Here is a 22,235-nt window from a genome sequence, read left to right as displayed (position 1 = left end):
ATTTACATATAACTTAAAAATAGCTCACTGTGATAAATTTGATAAATTCGAAGTAAACATTTTTAATTTAATATCTATTTGCTTAACTTGATATTATGAGTAATCTATAAATTATTACTCCCTCCGTCCCAAAATACATGTCATTTTGACTTTTTGCACGTAATTTGATGTGCAAATAAAACATACTTTTATACATTATTTTTCAAATTTTCTTTTTCTAAATAAAAGTATAACATCCATATTTTTATTCAGAAAAAGAAAATTTGAAAAATAATGTATAGAAGTATGTTTTATTCGCAACTCAAATTACGTGAAAAAAGTCAAAGTGACATGTATTGTGGGACGGAGGGAGTAAAATGTAATAATAAACAATTGATGTATTATCCATTTAATTTAAATGATCGCTGAAACTTTTATGATATAGTACTTTTTTTAAAAAGAGTAAATTATTCAAAAAGAGAAAAGGTACTTTTAAGTTTCAACCTTCACGAAATTCATGACTCTTCAACTTTCTTTATATTTACATTTAAGTCACTTTCTTAAATATTACACAAACAAACATCTTTTTTAAATCACTTTAATCTGATAGTTTAAACCGCTCATAGTCAAAATCACCACGAGTGTGTAAGCAACAAAGCCCTAGAATTTCATTTTTAAAATGTACTTGTGAGCTTGATTTGTGTTGCTTCTACAACTGGTGATGCATATCACCATATCGGTCAAAATCCCCCCAAGGGAGATGCAACTTTAACGAACAATAACAATTGCAAAACACTATTATTTACAAGGAGTACCATATAAACACTTGGGTTGGGGGCAATATTTACCGCTGAAGGGTGAATTGGGTGAATTTCAAAATAGAGAGAACATGCAACAGACCCGAATAAGACTTGCCAAACAACTCACAGAATGCACAGATTCCTAGTCATAAGTAGTCTGGCCTAAGTCTAAGCTACCATTGTCATCAAATTTCTGGTGACTGGCCGGATGCAAAAATGATGCTAGAGAATGCAGTGAACTTCCATTAGGGCTCGTGCATCTTTATCTAATGAAGCTGCAGGAAGAAGCAAACACCAGTAAGAGACCTAAAAAAAGCACTATCTCTACAACCATAAATAATTTACACTTTGTTCAAAAATGTGATTACGTCTTTCGGTAGTTTCAAAACAGGAGCGCTTGTTCAATATGCTACTTGCTAGTTGCTACACAAGCTAATTCTTAATTATTTAACAGGTGAAGGTCATACCTACATTGTATACAAATAAAAAGGGACAAGCAATTCTTGTAAATATTCCAGTAGTTCACCTATCAACCGGGACACATTTCAAATATAAATTTTAACCATCGCACTATTTATAGGCATTACTACCAAATTATTGGCCATCTGATACAAAGTTATATCAGTACTCCTTTGTACAAATATTTTTGAGTTATTCCTGAGGTCATCTATGGATTGCAACTTCTTGTGTAATGGCTGCAAAACATGCTGTATCTACCAAAAATAAAAACATACACATTTCATGAATATAGAATAGTAAATGCACAATGATCAACCTGTGCCTACTTCGAGTAAATGCAGGAGCAGGTGGTATGTGCATATGAAATCAGCTTTCCAGTTTATAATAGAAACATTTCAAGTCAATATGGTTCACCAGCATGATAAGAAAGCACTATACCTTGTTTCCACCTTGACCTTCTCCAACCACTGCAAGTCAGCTAACAGTTGAGTGTACTGACTTCGGGCCTCTTTCAATTCAGTTCTTAGTGTTTCCACCTGGGAAAAAAAATATAGACGTTTCTCACATTTTAATAGTCAACATCAGTTTGATTTAAATGGAATTATAGAATCCACCAGAGGGTGCATGTGACATTATTACTGAAGTAAGTATGCATCAACGTGAAGTCATTTAATACGGTTCCGTTGGAAGAAGCAGATAGAGTATAGAGTTAGGTGCGAATAGAAAAAAAATTTATTGCTTCTATGTACAATTTTACACACATTCCTCCATTTAATCCCAAAAATTGTATATAGCAGCTCATTATGTCAATTTCTTGTATTAAAGCAAATCCCTTCCTACTAAAAGTTCTTCTGACACCTTATCATATAATTTGCACTGTGAATATACCAACTCTCACATCTTCCATCTTTTCCAATCATGTTACGTTTTATTCCACTTCATTCCCCCCAAATGACTGGAGGACTAGAGTATAAAAGTGGACACATCTTTCGAGATATATTTAATAACCTCCTCAATGATGGTGACCTACTCAACAAAGTTATGATCTTCAAAAAGCTCAGTGCACTATTTGTTTTATATAGGGAACCAGCTAACCTACAATTTCAACAAACTGCGATAACTTCAAGAATATAACAAACTAGTAAGTTATTGATGGAAAAGCTAAAAAAAAAACACGTCATCATACATATATATATATAGTAAGAAAGTCACGGGTACTGAATTTTATTATTTTTTAAATTGAGTTAATCTGAGGCAGTACCTTTTCTTTCAGTTCTGCTTCCTTCCTCTCATTTTCCATGCACCTTGGGGGGGAAAAGAAACAAAAGTTACTGATCAGAACTTATCATGCTTAATGGTCCGTGACTTTGTGCATATGCCTAATGACAAAGTCTTCTCTTATCAGAGATTACTTTATCTGCAGACTAAAATACTATATGGTGGTACATCATTTTTTGTATGCAATACTTCCTATCCCCTTTTCAGGTGAAATAGCACAACAAAATTATAGCTGGATTTTCTGATTTAAAGAGTAAACAACTTTAGATCAACATAAACCTACTATTTTGTTTATTTTCTTAATATAAAGTAACCTTAATTACGCCTACTAAATTGGGAAGCGATAAATGATAAATCTTAGTGGCAGCCCATAACAGAATTAAATTGGCGCAGTTGAGATGCATAAACTAGCACTATACCCACAAAACAGATTCAAGTTAAGTGCGTCCTTCATGAATTATTCAAGAACGAAGGTAGTATGTTAATCAGATACAGATCTTCAGTAATCTGTACTACACTCACTGTGCATGAAGTTCTCTGTTTTTTTGCATCAGGATTATGGCCTTCTGATCTTCCAGCAATTTACCGGTATTAGTGGTAGGCTGCAACAAAAAAATTCTACATTAGAGTCGGTATATACTATCTGAAGTTTCATAATAGCGCGACATTTTATTTACTGCCGCAAGTCAATGGTATACATGCAGAGAGCTAAGAGGTTGATTGTATGAGCGACTCAGACACCAGTACTATTTCGGATTACACTTAAACAGACCTCTACTTCTAGACATGGGCCAGAATCATGAACATTGACCCTCGTCACCGCCTTCCGTTTCAACCTTTCAGTCTGGAAATCAGAATCTCTCTTCTTCATACGTGCTCCTGCACAATGATGTACATGTTTTTCAGTTCATGAAAATAGAATTCAAATATTTCAGTATCTATGTATGATACAAATTACATTTAAAACTCTACCTTCTTGTGAGTCTATTTGATTGCATTTTCGTTGACCTGATGTCCTTGCTAATTCATTTGAAGATGCAACCACAGGAGGTGTACAGGTTCCAGCCGCATTAGGTGCAGTACCAGTAGAAGAGAAACTCTTACTCAACATAACAGGTTGTATTTCCCCATGCTGTGTGCTGGAATCAGATAACACGTGTGTTATCACCTGGGAAACAAAACATGAATATTTCTCAGATTTACCCGATAAAAGAGTAATAATCAATATCTGTTGATTTGAATCGAAATACGGAATTAAAGGTTAACTAGAGTTAAACATAAATCACCAGAACTTTACTCAATGGCCTGCCAGAGGGTAAGTGACATAATTTCTGAAGTTTGTATGTATCAATCTTATGCAAGTCCTTTCATGCATGATTCCATTGGGATAAACAGAGGAAGCGACGTGAAAATAGAAATTGATTTAAACAATGGGTGTACAAATTTACATTCCATTCTACATACTTTATATTACCGATCATTCTGTCAACTTTTGGTATTAATGTGCGTTCTTTCCTACTATATCCTTCTAACAACTTATTACAGAAAACTTGCACCATGAATTTTAAACTATTACATCTTCCATCCTTCTCATCCACCCTTTTTGTCATTAAATTTATTTCCACTTCCCACTCATTCCCACCCAACCGATTGGAGTGCTAGAGTTTTAAGAGTAGACGTCTTTTGACATATATTTTCTGACTTCCTCGATGATGGTGACTTACTCAACCACGTTATAATGATTCAAATAAGCCTACTGCGCAATTTAATTCCTACGAAGAACTTAGCTAACCCACTCTTTCAACAAACTGATATAACTTAAAGACTATAACAAGTTATTACTATACAAGCTTAAAGAAAATAACACATGTTCAAATATAGCTTATATGTAAAGAAAAAGAAAAAGCACCGGTGCTAAATTTACTCATGTAGAGAATGAGTTACTCTAAGGTCAGTACCTTTTCTTTTAGTACTGCTCCCGTCCTCTCATTTCCAATGCACCTTGAGGGATATAAGGAAAAAAAAAAAAAAGAGCTTAGTGATCAGAACTTCTCATGTTGAATGGTCTTTGATTTTGTGCATATGCATAATGACTTGGTCTGCTCTTATAGGAGACAAATTATTTGCAGCCTATATGGTGGTAAATATTTCATACTTGTGCCATACTTCCTTCCCTTTTAGGCAGAATAGCAGAGCTAAAGCTGGTATTTCAATTCAAAGAGTAAACAACATAATATCAATGTACACCTACCATTTTCATTATATTTTCTTTTAGGGGTCTGGGTCCCTGACAAGCGATTGATGCAACCATCTACCAGCGGTTATTTATGAAGACATTAAGTTTGATGAGAATGCAAGGGGCTAAAGTGTCTACCAGAGGAAAAATGACTCTTTTACCTTCCAGCGGAGAAAACCCACTGGTAGATTATTGCCTTCTTCTAGATATACAGAGTGACCTTATTGCCTTCTAGATATATAGAGTGACCTTAATTGTATCTATTCTGAACTAGGAAGCAACAAATCTTAAAAGCGATCCATCATATAGTTGTAGTAGTGCATTTAAGATATTTAAACTAGTAACATACATTTAAAACAGATTCAAGTTAAGTTAATCTGTTACAAATCTTTCACGCATAATGCTAGTATGTTATAAGACACTCATTATTATACGTGCAATAGCAAATGTTTTTATACTAGTTACTTGAGCAACAAATTTAACACAAAAATCTTCAGTGGGCTGTGCTACTCACTGTGCATGAAGATTTCTGTTTTCTTGCATCACGTTTATGGGTTCTTGATCTTCCAGCAATTCACCAGTATCAGTGGGAGGCTACAGCAAAGATGTATGTTAGCAGTAGATTACTGAAGGTTCATATTACGGGGTTTATTTTAATTTCTTTCTGCTGAAATTATCACAGATACATGTATACAGCTTAATGGTAGATTTCACAAGCATAAATTTATACAGCACTATAATTGTGTAATGGCACCTAACCACACCTCTACTTGTAGACATTGGCTAGTATTAATAACATTGTCCCTAGCCACAGCCCTCCGTTTAACCTTTCCAGACTCCTGGCCATGAGAATCTCTCCTCTTCAAACTCGTTCCTGCACAAGAATGGACATAATTTCATATTGAAAAAGAAGGAAAGTGAAAGGAATCAGCAACCAAGTGACCAGCACCTAGGTTATAGAATGACATATAGAACTCCACCTTCTTGTGAGTCTATCTGGTTGCATATCTGTTGACCTGGTGTCCTTGCTAAGTAATTTGAAGAAGCAACCATTGGAGGTATACAGGTTCCAGCTTCAGCAAGTGCTTCACCATAAGAAACGAAATTTTTACTCAACATAACAGGTTGTATTGCTCCATGTTGTGTGCTGACTTCAGATGTAACCTGTGATGTCATTAATGCGCGGGGTTTTTTTGTGACCGTATACCCAAGGAATCCACAATGGTGATCCCTGACCACATTTAACAATGTTAGTAAAACAAGTATTATGTGCTTTTATTGAAAAAGCACAATTCAAACTCTACAATTCTACATACATCTGCACAACTATATCATGCATGACTTCAGATATTGTCTACAAACCAAACTCAAATTTATTGCTAGTCAAACATATGAGATTCTTCAATGCAGTAGAAGCACCAAACTAATTGACTAACTGGTAACCACCTCAATGGTTCCTAAAAAATTAACACTCAAGCAAGATCGAAAAAAAACTATATACGAGCTACAACTTTAAGATATTTATGAAGAACAAATTTTATATCTCTTGAAAGCAAAAAAGACAATGAAAACATAATGCGTGCACTTGGTGGATCTTAAAGACCATTTTGACGATATTTAAACTTGCTCAGCAACAGCTACTAGTTGCAGGTAGAGTATTATCAGAAGAAAAACTAACACTTCAATCTAGCTCCTCCTGTGTTTTATTGGCGACACAAAAAATAAAAGTTTAAGTAATTAGTCACTTTTCACAATTTAGCTTACCAGTATTCCACAGTCATTTCTTTCAAGCGGACTTCAAGCTTTTGGAAAGCACTAGTTTTTTCGAAATCTTGTTTGTTGTGACTGGGCTGAATAAAATTCGCTTCTAGAACACCTATTGAAGTAAAAATATATTCAGGCTTACCCAACTCAATTTTTGAAATTGAAGTATGTGAATTTGAAATGTAAATTTACCAACAACTCCTCTGCCTCTGTTGGATGTGTAATTCGCAGGGCGCCAAAAGGGCTGGAAAAGATATGATAAGCACAGATCTTAGTGCTGTGTGTCTATATGCATAAGAAAAAGGCTAAGCAACTCAAGAGAACAAGATTCTGCAAAACTACTAATGCCACAACACAAGGAACCCTTACAACATACTACCAGGAAGAACTAAGAAAACATGATTAAAACATCCTACAACTACATTGTTGCAACTAACGTTAGTACATAAAAACAAGAGAGTGGAGGTATATAACCCTTGAAGTAAGATGACACACACACGACAAGGTCATGGGTTCAAATCCTCATAGGGTAGGGACCCTCTTAAGGAATTCCATTCGCCTTTTCAAAGGAATACAAAAGGACACGTGAGCCATAGTAAAGCAAAACACTATCAGAAATCAGATGGGTACTAAAAAAAATATCAAAGCACCGTGGTGCGATGCCAAAGGTCAATATTAGAAGATGCAGACATTGATGGCTAAATAATTTCCCTTACATTGCATTTCCGGACATGTATTTCATTTCAAATTTTGGATTTCAAACAACATGATTTGAGGTGTCATTTCAAATTCTCAACTTTATACTAGTATTTGAATGTCCTGGATTTCAAATGAAATCCAAATCCAACTTTTTCTGGGTATCCAACATGTCATTTGATCAAATTCTGAATTTCAAATGAAATTCAAGTTGCCAAACAGGCCACGAGGTAATTCGAATTCGAATCTTTTAAATTATGGCAGTGATAACAACATTGTTTACTGCGAGCAGATCAGGTGGAGTGGATTTATAATCACCTACTATTTTAATTGAAATTCATATAGAGTTAACATCTATTATCAATATCAGGTTATTTTGAATCTTGAGATGATCTGCCTGCTGGCTAGCAGAACGACTATGCCACTCTGTGACTGACCTACTATTCAATTCAAGGGTGGCAAAAAATATGCATTAGATATACTTAGAAAACATAAGAAGTCTATATAGCCTTTTTACAAAAAAGAAAAAAAAAGGATCAACAAAAAGGTACCAGTATTAGACGATTCTTGTGATAGACATTGAAACCATATATATTGACCTGGGGAGCTTCCTTAAGAAATCCTATTGTTGTAATAACTCTATCCTGCACAATAAAATTAGAATGAATACTAATATTATTGGCAAGAAGAAATCTACAATCCCCAAACCATGTGGCAGAGCACATAATGACCCAAGAGAGTCATGTACTACAGTATCTGCCTTCAAACAATGTAGCAAAACACATAAATAACCAATGAGTGACTGAGAGTAATCCATTCGTATAAGGAATACAGTAGACACATGTAAAGGAAACAAACAGCAGCTCAATGACTGGCACCACCTAAAATTAAAATAAATTAACAGGCCCATGCCCATCTCCTGCACACTAGTCGTCTTTAGCAGTTTCAAGTCGACCGCTTACTAGCTTAACTGCTACATGATAAGTTTTTAGGTTTTATTTAGCTAAAATTAATCTTAAACTGGAAATTATATGCTTCATGTGGGACTAATGGTTAATCATGATGCTCCGATAAAATTATGCCACTGATGAAAAGAGGGACTTGCAATTAAATAGACTAACACAGAGATGGTTTATAAAATGAAAGGGATTACAACCTCCACACCACGACCATTGTGAGGTTTATAAACGATGAATTCTGGATACTTGAGATCAGTAGCAATATTATGATACTCTACCACTCGTCCACGCAGAAACATGCAGAAATTACTAGGGAGACGCAAATACAAGACAGATAAGTAAGCCTGCAAACAAAGAGAGTCATCTTAATCAAGCCATACGAATAAGTATTTATAAGTGTATCATAGTAATGAAATTAACATTACACGGAGAGAATAATGGAGACGATTAGCGATATGCAATTCAGTTGCTAACACCCGTTTCTCCGCCTTTTCAAGCTTTTTGGCTTCATTATCAATCAGAATATCCTGCAGCATGTTAAATAAACATTACATGGGCATACTACAGTAACTGAAGGTGATACAGGCCAATACTTGATAGATTCCAACCTCTTCTTCTGATTCAAAATCTAGCTCCAAATTTCTCTCATCTTTACACCAGAGATTGTAGATAATAACCTTTGTGCCATGATATCCAATGTCCTTGCACTGTCCATCAGATTATTTAAATGATTCAAATATATAAATAGGGGTCACTGCTTTATATAACTATGCAGCTGGAAAAACCATATTATATTTTGACAACTTAAACAGCAGAATATATATACTAGAATGCTTTCAACTGATAGTATAGGATTTTCGAGCTCCTCAACTTTTTCACAGAACAGCACAACATATATGTCCTTTACCATTTCAAGATTTTTCCAGTAATTGAATACCATAATTATGGACTTCTTTCCACTAATTCTCTCTTTTCTCCATTTCTCAATTAATTATATTTAATTAATATTGTTTAAAAAATTATATATCAATCTATTTTATTAATTTATAAATCATTATTTACTATTCTTTTTAAATATGCGTCTCACGCCATTTTATTTAATATATAATATTTTGGCTTAAAATCTTATTTAAACTATTTGATCAAAATATGGAATACATTAATAAAATTGTATAAATTTACATTAAATTAAATATTGATATCATAAATAATAGTAATTTAAAATTTTAAAATAAAAATAGCATGACATCATATGCTACTAAAAAGAGTGCACAAACTCCATGAAATGGTCTAGTTCATCAATTACCAGTAAAGAAGGAAAACCTAAAAAGCGCACTTTCAGCATGACGCCGAGCTTGCAAAGATCAAAATCTATATTTAATTTAGAAGGATACGACACGATTTGGACACGGCAATTTATTATTTTTTAGTATAATACGATACTTTTTATAAACATATACCTATCATTGTATATTAAATAATATATAAAGTTTTGAAATAAAGGGTGAAATAATGTTTATTATATATTTAAATTTATAGAAGGTACAACTTCAAAAGTAAAGGGTTAATTTATGTTGTATAATTATTTAATAATTAGAGATAAGTTATCATATGTTGTCTGAGATGAAGTGTTCATTTTCCAATGGCATTCGGATCCAAATTCAAGTGTCAGTGTCGTGTCGGCAAGACACGAGTACGACTAGGTCCTCCATGGTGTCCGAGCATACATCCCAGGCAAATCATATATATATATATATATATATATATATATATATATATATATATATATATATATATAAAACAATGTCAATTTCAAAAAAAAAATATTACAATTTGTAGTAAAACAAGTGAATGTTTTAAAAACTATAATTATATGCATGTGTTAATCCGTGATCATCAACTTAACTTATGAATCAAATCTAAGCTTAATTTATGTATTATATAACACCTCATTAATATATAATTAACTTATTTATATATAGATATAAATAATAGAGAAGATAAGACTGGGTATACGCAAGGACAAGCACAAAAAGCACTAGGCTGTCATCTTGAAGAACACGCACCTTTAACAAAGACCTAGATGACCCGTAGTAGACACTCAAGAAGATCAAAGTAGTGACAAATTAGCCACGTTATAGAATTAGAAGAGCTGAAAGAGCTAGAGGGTTGGAGGATTTCTTCTAACTCTGGCAAAACCCAACCTGCTTGGACTCTATCAAAAGATTGAGACTATGATAAACATGCTACCTGTCTTTGCTATTCCGGTAATTTCCCATAAGCATTAGTATGGTCCATTATTGACCAAAAACTCGCTCATAAGAGTCAATTAAGAAGCAGACAAAGAGAGAGCCCGCCATGCGTTAGCTCTTAATTTTATGTTGTTAAACTATAGGGTTGGAGTCATGAGCTCGCTTTAAACAGATATTTAAATTTGTATCTATTATTGCTAGTTTGTTACCGTACTCTCTCCGTCTAATTTTTTTATTAATCAAAAAGTTTCTCTTTAACATTTTGCAAATGACGCTAAGGGCTCTTTATCAATTTGTTCAAAACGTAATTCTGTATATATTTTGGTAATAATATTTATGGATACATGTATGGTCTTTGAATATATCATATTCTTTGCCACTATTTTAAGTATATAATTTTATTTATGCCACAAGTTTTTAAGTCCTCGTACAACTGATGATATTGATAGAAATCCTCCACCAGCACCGGTTTACAAAATCGTTGAAATTGTTGATCTAGTCGAACCAGTATTTGTTGATATTCTCGTTGATGAGCCACAACATCAACTCCCTCACGATATTAATAATAATACAACTGTCAATAATTTTCTCGGTAACATATTATACTCTTTTATAACCCCAATCTACGTTTTATACGGTTTATTGGTGGGCCTTTTTGTTTTTATTGCCAAAAATCTTAAATTATTCGGCTTAATTTTTCCTTACTTCTCCTTGTTATTGCTCATGCGAGTACCACTGTATATATAATAAACAATTCCCACAACCAATCTCAAGTTGATGTCCCTAAACATTAAATACTTAATAGTACTACTCATAAATTCGACATCCAGCGAGACCAACTTTCTTACCATACTTCTTTCTATCTCTCCGTCTTTCCTCCCGGTAATATGATGCAAATGGAAATCCGTAATAATTTAACCCTATCTGTTCCAAACATATCAATAGGGTTTCTAAAGAACACCCCCCCTCCTGCTTAACACCAAGCGGTATGCGCCTCTAAAGTTCCATCTGTCCAGAAATAAAATTAGTTTTAAATCCAAGAACTATGCTTTGATAATATCAATATTATTATGTTATTATCGATTCCGATTTCACTGTCCATTCCGTCGCACGCCGGTAAAATGTCAACATTTACCAATTGGTGACACATTGTACAATCAAAGCTACATGTTGTACAAGTTAAACAAGTATTATTATTATTATTATTATTATTATTATTATTATTATTATTATTATTATTATTATTATTATTATTACCGTGTTGTGAACAATTTAACAATAACCTTGTAGTAAATAAAAATCTGGGAAATTTTCAGCTTTTAAAGGTGAGGCATGGGGAGGCGCGTTCTTGGATTGAGACCATTATAATGGATGATATTCAAGTCGAAACAGACTCCCTTCTCATTATGGATGCTATTGAAAGCTCTAGAACTAATTGTCTCCAAGTGGGTAATATAATTGAAACCTGCAATATCTGGCTCCAAGAAAGAGGTGATGTCTTTTCAGTTTATGGGAAGAGGTAAACAAACAAGGTAAATAAACAAGACTGCTAATTTGTTAGCTCATAGTTCATGTTTAATGGATTAATCCAATATTTTATTCTTCTCCAGAATTTTTGTTGGAGGCTTGGTTATTTGGCAAAAAGTGTGCAAAATCTGTGCCAAATTTGTGCGAAAAGTGTGCAACAGAAGTGCACAAATTATGTTATATATTATATTTTTGTAATATGTAATTATTTAATTTATAATTTAGTTTTTATATACCTTCTGGACTCTAGATACTAGCAAGTGTTTTCACGTTTCCTTGAATGAGGTCGATTAGATAACTAATATCAAAATTTCATATCTGATATGTCCCATTGTTTTTTCAGATAAAAATGTGTCCTTGTTTTTTAACCCTAACGAGTCTAACCCTTTAAAGTTCGATTTATCGAATGATAAAAAGTTAGCCCACAAAATGAAGCATGCATTCTAGTTAACAGTAAAACCATTTGTTTAGTGCAGAACTCACACATCTAGCACAAAAGTTAAAATAGACATGGGAAAACAAGCAATCGTGTAAGCATAATATCTACAAGAATTTATGTATACTTGAAGAAACATTCTTGTTTTCCTTATATGCTGCTCAAACAATTGTTTCCTTCTGGTGACTCAATTAAAAGTTACTCCCTCCGTCCCAACCAATTCTTTACACTTTCCTTTTTGGGGTGTCCCATCCAATTCTTTACATTTCAAAACTTACCAAAAATAGTCAATGGGACCCGCCACTTCTCCACTTTTCTTTCCTTTTCACACTACTTTTACCCCACTATCTTTTTTTTATACATTAAAAGTTAATGGGTCCCACCACTTTACCCACTTTTCTTCCTCCTTTCTACTACTTTATACATATTTCTTAACCTCCGTGCCCAACCCATTTGATAAGAAATGGGAGGGACGGAGGGAGTAATTACACCCACTAAAATAAGCGCAAGGAATGCAAACCATCCCATGTGGGTTGCTTCTCAAGAATCATTACAATTTACAGATCGATGGTCGAGACATGCTATTACCTCCTTTGAAATAGATTATCTTTTTTAAGAATGATAAACATTCAAACTTCTATCCTTTTTTCTTTTTATTGCACACTTTTGTAACTACGGAAATTATGAATGTGACTCAATTTTTTGCATGCAGTAACAAAGGCAAATGCAATCTAATAAAATCCCATCTCTTCTCAAAAAAGCCATCTAAGATGTCTTCTAATTTACTAATTTGGAACAAATAGGCGCGTATATATGCTGCATAATATTCTAATAGGGACAATACAGTATGGGGGCTTACTTGGTTAAGAAGTTCAATTTCTGACGAGTATGGAGACCACTTTAACAAAATGGAAAGGTTATGCATATAATTTTCCTTGCTCTGTCCCTGGAGGAAATCCATTGTGCCTGTTGATGTGTTAAACTCATAATCAACCTGCGATATAGGTGAGAAACACATATCTCGTCGGGTGAATACCAGTAACATAAATTCTCAATTTTATATTGAGATGTCATAAATAATTGTCCTCGTCACTAATTAACATGCCATGCAGTAATTTATATAATCTTCAGCAATTTGTATACCAAACAACAAAAAAGATGAAAACAAAGACATGTCCACATATAGAGAAGTAAAAGGATATGATAAACTTATCTAATCAGGTATGAAACACGCCTTAATTATAACATTGTGCAGTTTATCAAGGAGGAAATTACAATGATGCATGCCATATATTACATGTGTTAATTAAAAAAATGGCAGACATCCTGTATTACAGTACAGATGCTTTTGAAGAATCTTAACTGCCGTGTATATGCAAGCCCGGGAAGCTAAACAGATAATCTAGCTAAATTAGTAAAGAAAGTAGTAAGACTAACCATAGGAACCACTATTCTGTTGTGGCCGGTTTGCGTCAAAAATGTATAGGACAGAAGACCAATGCTTTGTGTCATAGTCCTGTCAAGGGAAGAGATGATAATGGGAGGAGGAAAGAGTACTTATAAAACAAGTCACAACTTTTTAGATTTTTTACTAGTGCTCCATTTTCGCATTAATATGTTACATTATGAGGTGACTTAGCTCTCAGGGTGTAAATAGGAACCGCGTATTTACTATTTCCAATCAATATTATTTAATTTAACGACTTATATTGCTGAAATATACAAGGCCGAATGGCTTAATACCCTTTCAAGCACCAACAAAAAGGCAACATTTGGAGATTATCAAATGAAAGAAAGGCTTCACTTGGAAATTCATTGAGATATTTTACATAAAACTGTGTTAACCATTGCATAATACTTTCAGATATCTAAGGAAGTATTATATGCACTAATTAACTTAAAATAGAAAGACTTGCACATATTTTCTTATGGCAACTTGTCCAGAACAGACGAATGATAGTAGTATACGTCCAGAAGAAAAGAAAAAAAAAAAGAGCTGGACGTGAAGAACCTAGAATGAAGCAATTTTCCGCTAAAATGATATAGTAGCACCCCGGTATATACATCAAAAACTTAGGGTTAACCTGTCCAGCGGTTTTTTCCCGCTGAATGTATGCTACTAACATACGTATGTCAGGGACCCAGACCCTTTTTAATGCAGTTAACAACTGATTCTAATAAACTGCATATGATATTCAGTCTCTAAAACAAGATATAAAAATCCCCCCATACATGGTTGTTAAATGATGACTGAAATCAATAAAATGACCACAAATAAGATTCAATAAATTCCCAATATGCTTGGACACTCACGTCACATTAATGCATACAGATAAGGAAACTTTTACTGGAGTCAACTGCCGGCTGTCATCTTAATGTCTTACTAATAGTAAAATAATGAAGGTATCATTATCATATTAAACCTGTCTTTCATGTGGCGGCTAAAGACAATGACATCTGCTCCAAGTCTCATTGAACTGGTCTTGAAGCCATTTCCATCTAAAAGGCAACCAATTAAACCAATTTATATAAGGACAAACATAGATTTTTTAGTAATATAGCACAAGTATCATACACTGTCCAATGGCTGATTTAGATTTCTTGTCTGAAAAACCAAAGCTTAAACAGCGTCGCATTGCTTCTGGGTCCATTCCACCGCCATCATCTAATGAATATGTGGAAAAAAAAAATCATTGGCGTCAAACAAGAAGGTTTTTATTTCTATTTTGAAGATCAGGATGGCTCACGACATGAAATACCTTGAATTAACAATGCCGAAGCTCCATTCTTTGGATTTAAAGTTTTATCAATGATCACAAACGTCGCTCCATTTTGTATCTAGTCAATATGTGTAAAACAGGTTGCAGAAATAAGAAGGCCATAATTTCATAAAATATCACAACTGCCCAATATGTTTCAAAATGAAATGTATGTATAATGTTTCTCCAAATTATTTGAGGTGCTGCTAAATGTGGGTGTTTCTGTATTAACATGCTTACCCCATCAACTAGTTAAGACATATCTGTAAAATTTACCATCATGTGGATATTTGATTAAATGTATGAACCAATTAATATTTGAGATAATTTGTTATATGATATGTCTTAACCAGGGTTATCCTTGATAATGAATTTGGAATGTTCATCATATGCATGTCTTAAATTCAAAGTTAGAAATGTATTTTGATTTGAATAAGTAGTTGGGAAGTGTTTAAAGGTTGTAAAAAAGATATAACAATTGATTAGTTTGAACCCAAAACCTCGACTCATGTTAGATGAATAATGCCGAAAGTGTAATAAATTTTAGAAACAGTAGAACTTTAACTGTATGCTATGTTAAATATATCATATTGCTTCTTTTGAATTGTGTTGTTTATCATAGATTAGGGTTTTGTAGATTGTCACCCAAATTTTTGTATGTTATTCATCTATTTACTAATTTTTGTAAACAACATGGGTTTCTTTGTTGACTGAAATGTGGATTACTAAATTGTGTATGTTAGAGGTTGTGTTCTTTTGACTCGTTTAACTTTTGTTTAGCTTGGGTAACTTGTCGAAGTGTTGGGTAGTTATGATATGTGAATTCGGGTCAGGACCTAAGCTTTTGAGGGAAGTGAACAGAAGTTATTATGTTCTATGGTTGGAACTACTTCGCAGGCATTTATTTTATTTATGAAACATGTTACCTAGAGGCTTAATAGTGTGTTCGTCACTTTTTGATTATTTATGAAATAGGTTGCCTAGAGGCTAAATTGTGCATTTGACATATGTTGATTAATTTTTATTTGCTAATGCCCAGGTATATTTAGGTTGTAAAAGACTATAAGTCTATAACAATTGATTACTTTGAACCCAAAATCTGGACTCGTGTTATATGTATAATGTCCAAAATCTATGAAATTTTAGAAACAAAACTAATTGAGTTAGGCTACGAAACCCATATGCTAAAAGAACATGAAAACAACCTCTAAAATACAAAATTTAGTAATCCACAATTTAGTCAACAAAGAAACCATGTTGTTCACAAAAATTAGTAAATATGATGAATAACATGCAAAATTTTGGGTAAAAATCTGCAAAAACCTAATCTCTGATAAACAACACAATCTAAAAGAAGCAATATGATATATTTAACATAACATACAGTTTAAGTTGAAGTTCTGCAGTTTCTAAAATATATTACACTTTCGGCATTATTTATATAACATGGGTCCAGGTTTTGGGTTCAAAGTAATCAATTGTTATAGTCTTTTACAACCTAAGTATACTTCTCAACTACTTATTCAAATCAAAATATATTTAGAACTTTGGATATAAGAAATGCATATGATGAACATTCCAAATTCCTTATTAAGGATAACCATAGTTGAGACATATCATGTATCATATTATGATTTAAATCTCAAGTATTTAATTAATTCATACATTTAATCAAATATCCACCAACTGACGTGCTTGATAACCCTTCTTAAGACATATGTATAATGTACTATCATGTGGATGTTTCTATACTAACATGCTTCTTACCTCATCAACTGCATTATCTATCAGTTCTGCAATGGCTGCAAAAATTAAGCAACATATAAGATGAAGCATGTCGAAATAGTAGTTAATTTAATGCAGCAAACCTAAGTTACTAGAGGTACTCGCAAATAATAATGATAATGTCTAAACATACCACCGAAAGCCCATTTATGCGAAGTAGCATTTGAATGGAGGAATTTAGGGTGAATATATAGGTGATTTGTGCCATCTGTTAACCACCAATCAAACTGTCAGATAGTTGTTATCATACTACCATAAGCATAATAACATACACATAGCCTCAAGTGAAGTTAGTCAAGAACCAGTCCGGGAAGAAAACCTTAAATGTCATCTAGAACAAATAATAAACATTAATATCAGTGTTGTGAAAAGCGCAAATTGTATCTAAGCGGCAGAAGGACCTTATAGCGCTTAAGCGGTAAAGCGGACGCTTAAGCGGAATTTTAAGTTGGGTCAATAAGCGGATTAATAAATTATAATTAAATATTTAATTATAATATTAATATATATAAAAATAATATTATGTTGTGGTAAGAATTTAAATTTTTAATATTTTTAATAAAATATATATTTTTTTATATTTTTTAATATAATTATAGTTACATTATAAAAAAAATTAATATTTTAAAATTAAAAAATTAGCAAGTCGACATCATTTTGACCGCTTAATTCGCTTAACGACCGCTTAATAATCCGCTTAATTTTCAAAAATGTATCACCCGCTTAGGCTTAGGCGGCCACTTAAACGGCCGTTTAATGCGCTTTTTACAACACTGATTAATATAGGTTAGACAAAAGAGTACTTTGTAGATTGGCTTTTGGTGCAACTCCATCATCATACTTGCCAGCTTTCCAAAATTGCCGACACAAAGGTGCCGGACTGATTGGAGATGTTAAACAGGGGCTTGTATGATCAAATTGGGATTGCTCTTGATCCAGCGCACTAGTGCCACTTTGGCCAGTACTGACAGCGCTTGAGCTCCTATTATCTTCCACTTCTTGTCTATGATGAGTTTTGGACTGCGCAAAGTTATCGAGAACAGGTTTATTGTGTGCTCTAATCTCCATTGACCTTCCCACCAGATCTGGCTCCGATTTAAGAGCTTTCACAACCTCTCCAGTATTCTGGTCACTACACAAGTCACTGATGACCCTTCTGCTCATCGTGAAAACCTGAACAGAGGAATTACATAAAGAATCAAAGATGGATAAAATCAACTTCATGTGATGCTGGATATCAATTATGTGAAATCTTATACACTATAGAAGTATTAGATAGAGCTCCGTTACCCGGACTCTTCATCTTATCTCGAGTACCTGTGTTGGACACTCTTCACTCGGACATGGGTATAGACACTCAAACACTTTATCGTATGCCAAAACATGTGAACATTTTATATATTGCCGAGTCTGATACTTACCAATCAAGTCAGGATAACAAAGGATATAACAGAGAAGGAAAGAGGTTTTTGTAAAGAAGTAATAACAGGAATCTCTCAGACCTAGGACTCATAATAGCTTCAGCAGCATCAAAGATGCTTTTACTGAATCAAGAGGGTCAAAGATTACTATCTTATGAGAAAAGGAAGCTCTTCACATTTCAGAGTTTTTATTTCTTTCTCTCCGAAGACACCTCAGGAAGATAGTGATCAACTCTCCCTGAAGACCTCTGAAGATTCTAAAAACAGACACATCTATACACGCGTGGCCTAGTTATTAAGACTTTATATCTAACTCAAGGCTGAGGCACATATAAGAACCCAACAATAAATGTCGCTTAACTGTATCTATCCAAAGCAATAGCATGAGCATATTGTCTGTCTTCCGCTTTATACTTTCATTATTGAAGATATATACAGGCATTGAAGCGTCAACCTTTATCCAGCTTAAAGCTTGTTTATTATGGTCATCTATAAAATAGCCACTTCACTCTATTAAAATTTAACAGTTATTAAGCTCACTTAAATCCGATGTGGCAATTACATGGAAGTACATGCACGTACAGAGGTCCGAAATAAAATCCTCAATAACCAAAAAAGTATGCACAAGAGAACAATGTACATATAAAAAATGGTTCTCAGTTGGTAAACATATTCATAGCATTCAACCATGTATTAACACGGATTAAATATACTAATATTTAACGCTAATCATAATTATATGTTTCATTGTATTGTTTCTTGTGGACTTGTATAGTAATTGTTTAAAGTTGATTTACATGTTTCTCGTATTTCATCAAGGATGTAGAATTATATATTCTTGTTATTTTGTTACGTTTTTGACAAAATTTGGAATAGTTATAATGTGCATGGTATCATGAGTAGAACTCACAAATAAATAATCAAGCTCTAATCTTAATTGATACCTGCTTAACTATGTTAAAAAATGAAAATTCATCATTCATGTGAAAAAAATTTACAGCTTCGGAAAAAAAGTAAAGGTTCTGGTCATGGAGACATCTACTTACTAAAAATAATTCATATCACATTAACATATATATAAAAAATAAGAAAAAATCCCAATAAATAGTTATAAACATCTGTAGAAGATCTAGAATATTCCATTCCCTGTTACGTGATTCTGCTTACCATAGCACAAGTATAAGGGTCCAATATAACAGTTAAGTGTATAACAAGATAAGAAAAATGGACACACTGTGAGATTCGGGATTTTTAACTATGCTGAGGTATTTATAGATATAGATTAATGGTGACACCTCAGTTTTTGAAGAATTTGTGTTCAGAAAAGGAAAGTTTGTCCAAAAGAAAACAAGAGTAAGCATGACATATAATAATTTCAACAATCATGAGTTTGCAAATGAGGAGATTGTTGAAAAGTAAAAATTTCGTGGATCCTTTTTGAACTCAGCGCTCTTCAAAATTTGACCCTTTGCTGTTAAAAAAATAAAATTCTTTTCCCAGAAGTTGCTCACTTGTTCCTACAAATAGTAAGTCACTTTCTACACCAAGTCTTGTCATTAAAACCATGTTAGGACTTGTGTGTCTAAGCCTCCCTGATTACACTCATTACACTCGTCAGGCCTTGATTGATCTACATTGATCAATAAACCAGCTCCGCTATCCCCTGAAATATTGTGGTGAAAGCTCAAGTCCCCCTCAGTTAGCCCACCATATATATAATGTTTCACACTGGTTTCATGGGGACAATACCACATTATAAGCTTTACTGAGTATCTCACACATATGAGATCTCTACGCAAACAACATACTCTGCTAAGAGGTTAATCTTTGAGATAGAATAGTCAAAGGACAATTAATCTCAAGTGGTCTGGTGCACAACGCTATTGCATTTACACCTTCCGCAAAATAATCCAACAACTACTTTCATGTGTGCTACCGAGTTAATATCATTTCAATTTAAGTACTCCACTTATATTTCAACTTTCAAGGCAGATGGTCCAAAACAGCCAAATATTAGTAGTCAATTTTTCGTTGGATGACACTCTAGCTCCCCGAACATACGCATCAATAACTTACAATCGATCAAGCCATCCAGCGGAAAAAGACCATCCGGACCCACTTTAAGAGTGAAAGCAAGCATAAGAAATTTGCATTACTCTTCCCTAACTCTTTTTTCTTCAAAAACTCAAGAGCACGTGTAACATATTGGCTTCGGCACCAACCTAAGCCCACCATAACCCTACCTTGAGATCTTTGTAACTCTTCTATTCAACCTATCTCAATCCCAAAAGCTATGTTCCTTGCAGCCCCAAGTAGACACCCCACCATCACACCCAACACGAGTCTTGATCATTACACCAAACACGACCTTAATCAATCCGGTACATATCAATATTATCAATATTATTAATGGCTCAACATTCAAGGCCAAACCCTAGACAAACCCTAACCCTGACAACAATTAAAAAACGAACTGACTTGTAACACGTTAAATTAAATAAGTTAACAAAACAAGACTTACATTAAAAAAACTCACAAAAAGACAATGCGCGAAGATTGAAGAACCGGAGGGAATGTCGGGGACTTTGTCTGCTCGTTTCACGTGCCTGGCTTGTACTACGTGGACTAGCAGCAACAACAGAGATGACCAGGAAGAATGATCAAGACAACGATGTCCGTTTTGTTACATTATTTGTAGGCCCAGGCCCACAAAGGCAATGCATTTTTCAGAGATAAAGAGAGACCCCACCTTCAAGCTTCAAGCTTCAAGCTTCGAGTGCAAGCCATTAGCAGAATCTTGGTGAATAAATTTTTTATAAGTAAATAATTTTAGTTGGATAATAATTTTAGGTAGATATGAAGGTATTTTTTCTACACTGAAACTAAATTAAATTTTAATTATTTTATTATTGGTTTAAAAAATTTATATGTATATCCCTCATCTTTATTGTTAAAGCTTGTAGGATTTTTCAAGTGCACCTAGTTATCTCACAAAATTCTAAACTTTAATATCTATGGGAAGTTAATATTTTTGTGTTCAAAATGACCTTTCAATTTTTACTTTTTTTTTTGCTAATATAACTTATACAACCTTACAATTTGAATATCTCTGTTCTAAAATATTCTCCAGCTAGAGTCGAGCCTATCCCTATCCCAACATAAGATAAACCCTTGATCCAGGACATAGGCCCGCCTACACTATGTTTTCGTATTGTGGTTTTAAATTATTCTCCAAACCAAAACGAAATTATATTTATTTTTAACTTAAATTTTTAAAAAGATCTTTTCTTTGTATATTGATTTTTATATTATAATTTTTTGTAAAAACATATTTTAATATTTTAGAAGTGGTTAAAACATTCAAATTGTGGTGTCATTTGGGTGAGTTTAAAATAAATGCTTGTTACTTAAAACAAAAAGTAAAATAGAAGTTAGATTTATAAGTGAAGTAAAAAACCTCAAACAAAAACTAGTATTTTTTAGCTTTTTATAAATATTTTTTGACTTTTACCTAAACAGTATGAATAAAGACTTTTAACTTGTAAATTCAGTAGCCGGACTTTTAATTGGTAGTCTACACACCCCTTCTATATTTTGACAAATTTTGAATAACAAATACAAGTAAAATTTGAGATAAAATGGTTCTTCTCGGATCAATAAATTAGATTATACTTTCGGTTGGTGGTATGGAGCATAGATCAACATTCTCGTGTAAGTAATTTTTTTGTCCGCACGGTGCTCGTGCAATTATGTTATGATATTATATTTATCATTAATCTTGCTAAAATAACTTGTAAAAAAATTAATTTTACGGCATATATGTGGATTTGTGTCATATAATATTTTTTTAAGAAAACCTTTTGTTATCTGATAAGCAACTTTTC

At 33.3% G+C, this 22,235-nt stretch overlaps 1 protein-coding gene across 2 annotated transcripts; it reads right to left on the bottom strand.

Annotated features, from left to right (window-relative positions):
* Positions 1-663: 663 nt before the first annotated feature.
* On the bottom strand, positions 664-21,128 carry LOC108194144 (protein MICRORCHIDIA 6). 2 transcript variants are annotated; one of them, XM_017361050.2, is made up of 25 exons: positions 20,873-21,033; positions 17,734-18,103; positions 17,064-17,138; positions 16,913-16,947; positions 15,146-15,224; positions 14,962-15,051; positions 14,810-14,885; positions 13,824-13,902; positions 13,246-13,380; positions 8,780-8,878; positions 8,597-8,698; positions 8,369-8,515; positions 7,764-7,856; positions 6,709-6,760; positions 6,517-6,628; positions 5,733-5,983; positions 5,517-5,626; positions 5,267-5,346; positions 4,475-4,517; positions 3,489-3,684; positions 3,289-3,395; positions 3,039-3,118; positions 2,500-2,542; positions 1,677-1,774; positions 664-1,054 (listed from the first exon to the last, which is right to left on the bottom strand). In XM_017361050.2, the coding sequence occupies exons 2-25, from the start codon at positions 18,092-18,094 to the stop codon at positions 1,042-1,044; spliced, it is 2,556 nt and encodes an 851-aa protein (XP_017216539.1). In that variant the 5' UTR covers positions 18,095-18,103; positions 20,873-21,033; the 3' UTR covers positions 664-1,041. The 2 variants fall into 2 exon arrangements, with proteins under 2 accessions (XP_017216539.1, XP_017216540.1); XM_017361051.2 differs by having other exon boundaries at positions 665-1,054; positions 20,888-21,128.
* Positions 21,129-22,235: the final 1,107 nt, after the last annotated feature.

The sequence above is a fragment of the Daucus carota genome, chromosome 7 (assembly GCF_001625215.2).
Source record: "Daucus carota subsp. sativus chromosome 7, DH1 v3.0, whole genome shotgun sequence".
NCBI classification, from domain to species: Eukaryota; Viridiplantae; Streptophyta; class Magnoliopsida; order Apiales; family Apiaceae; genus Daucus; species Daucus carota.
This window is presented reverse-complemented; position numbering and strand designations above follow the sequence as displayed.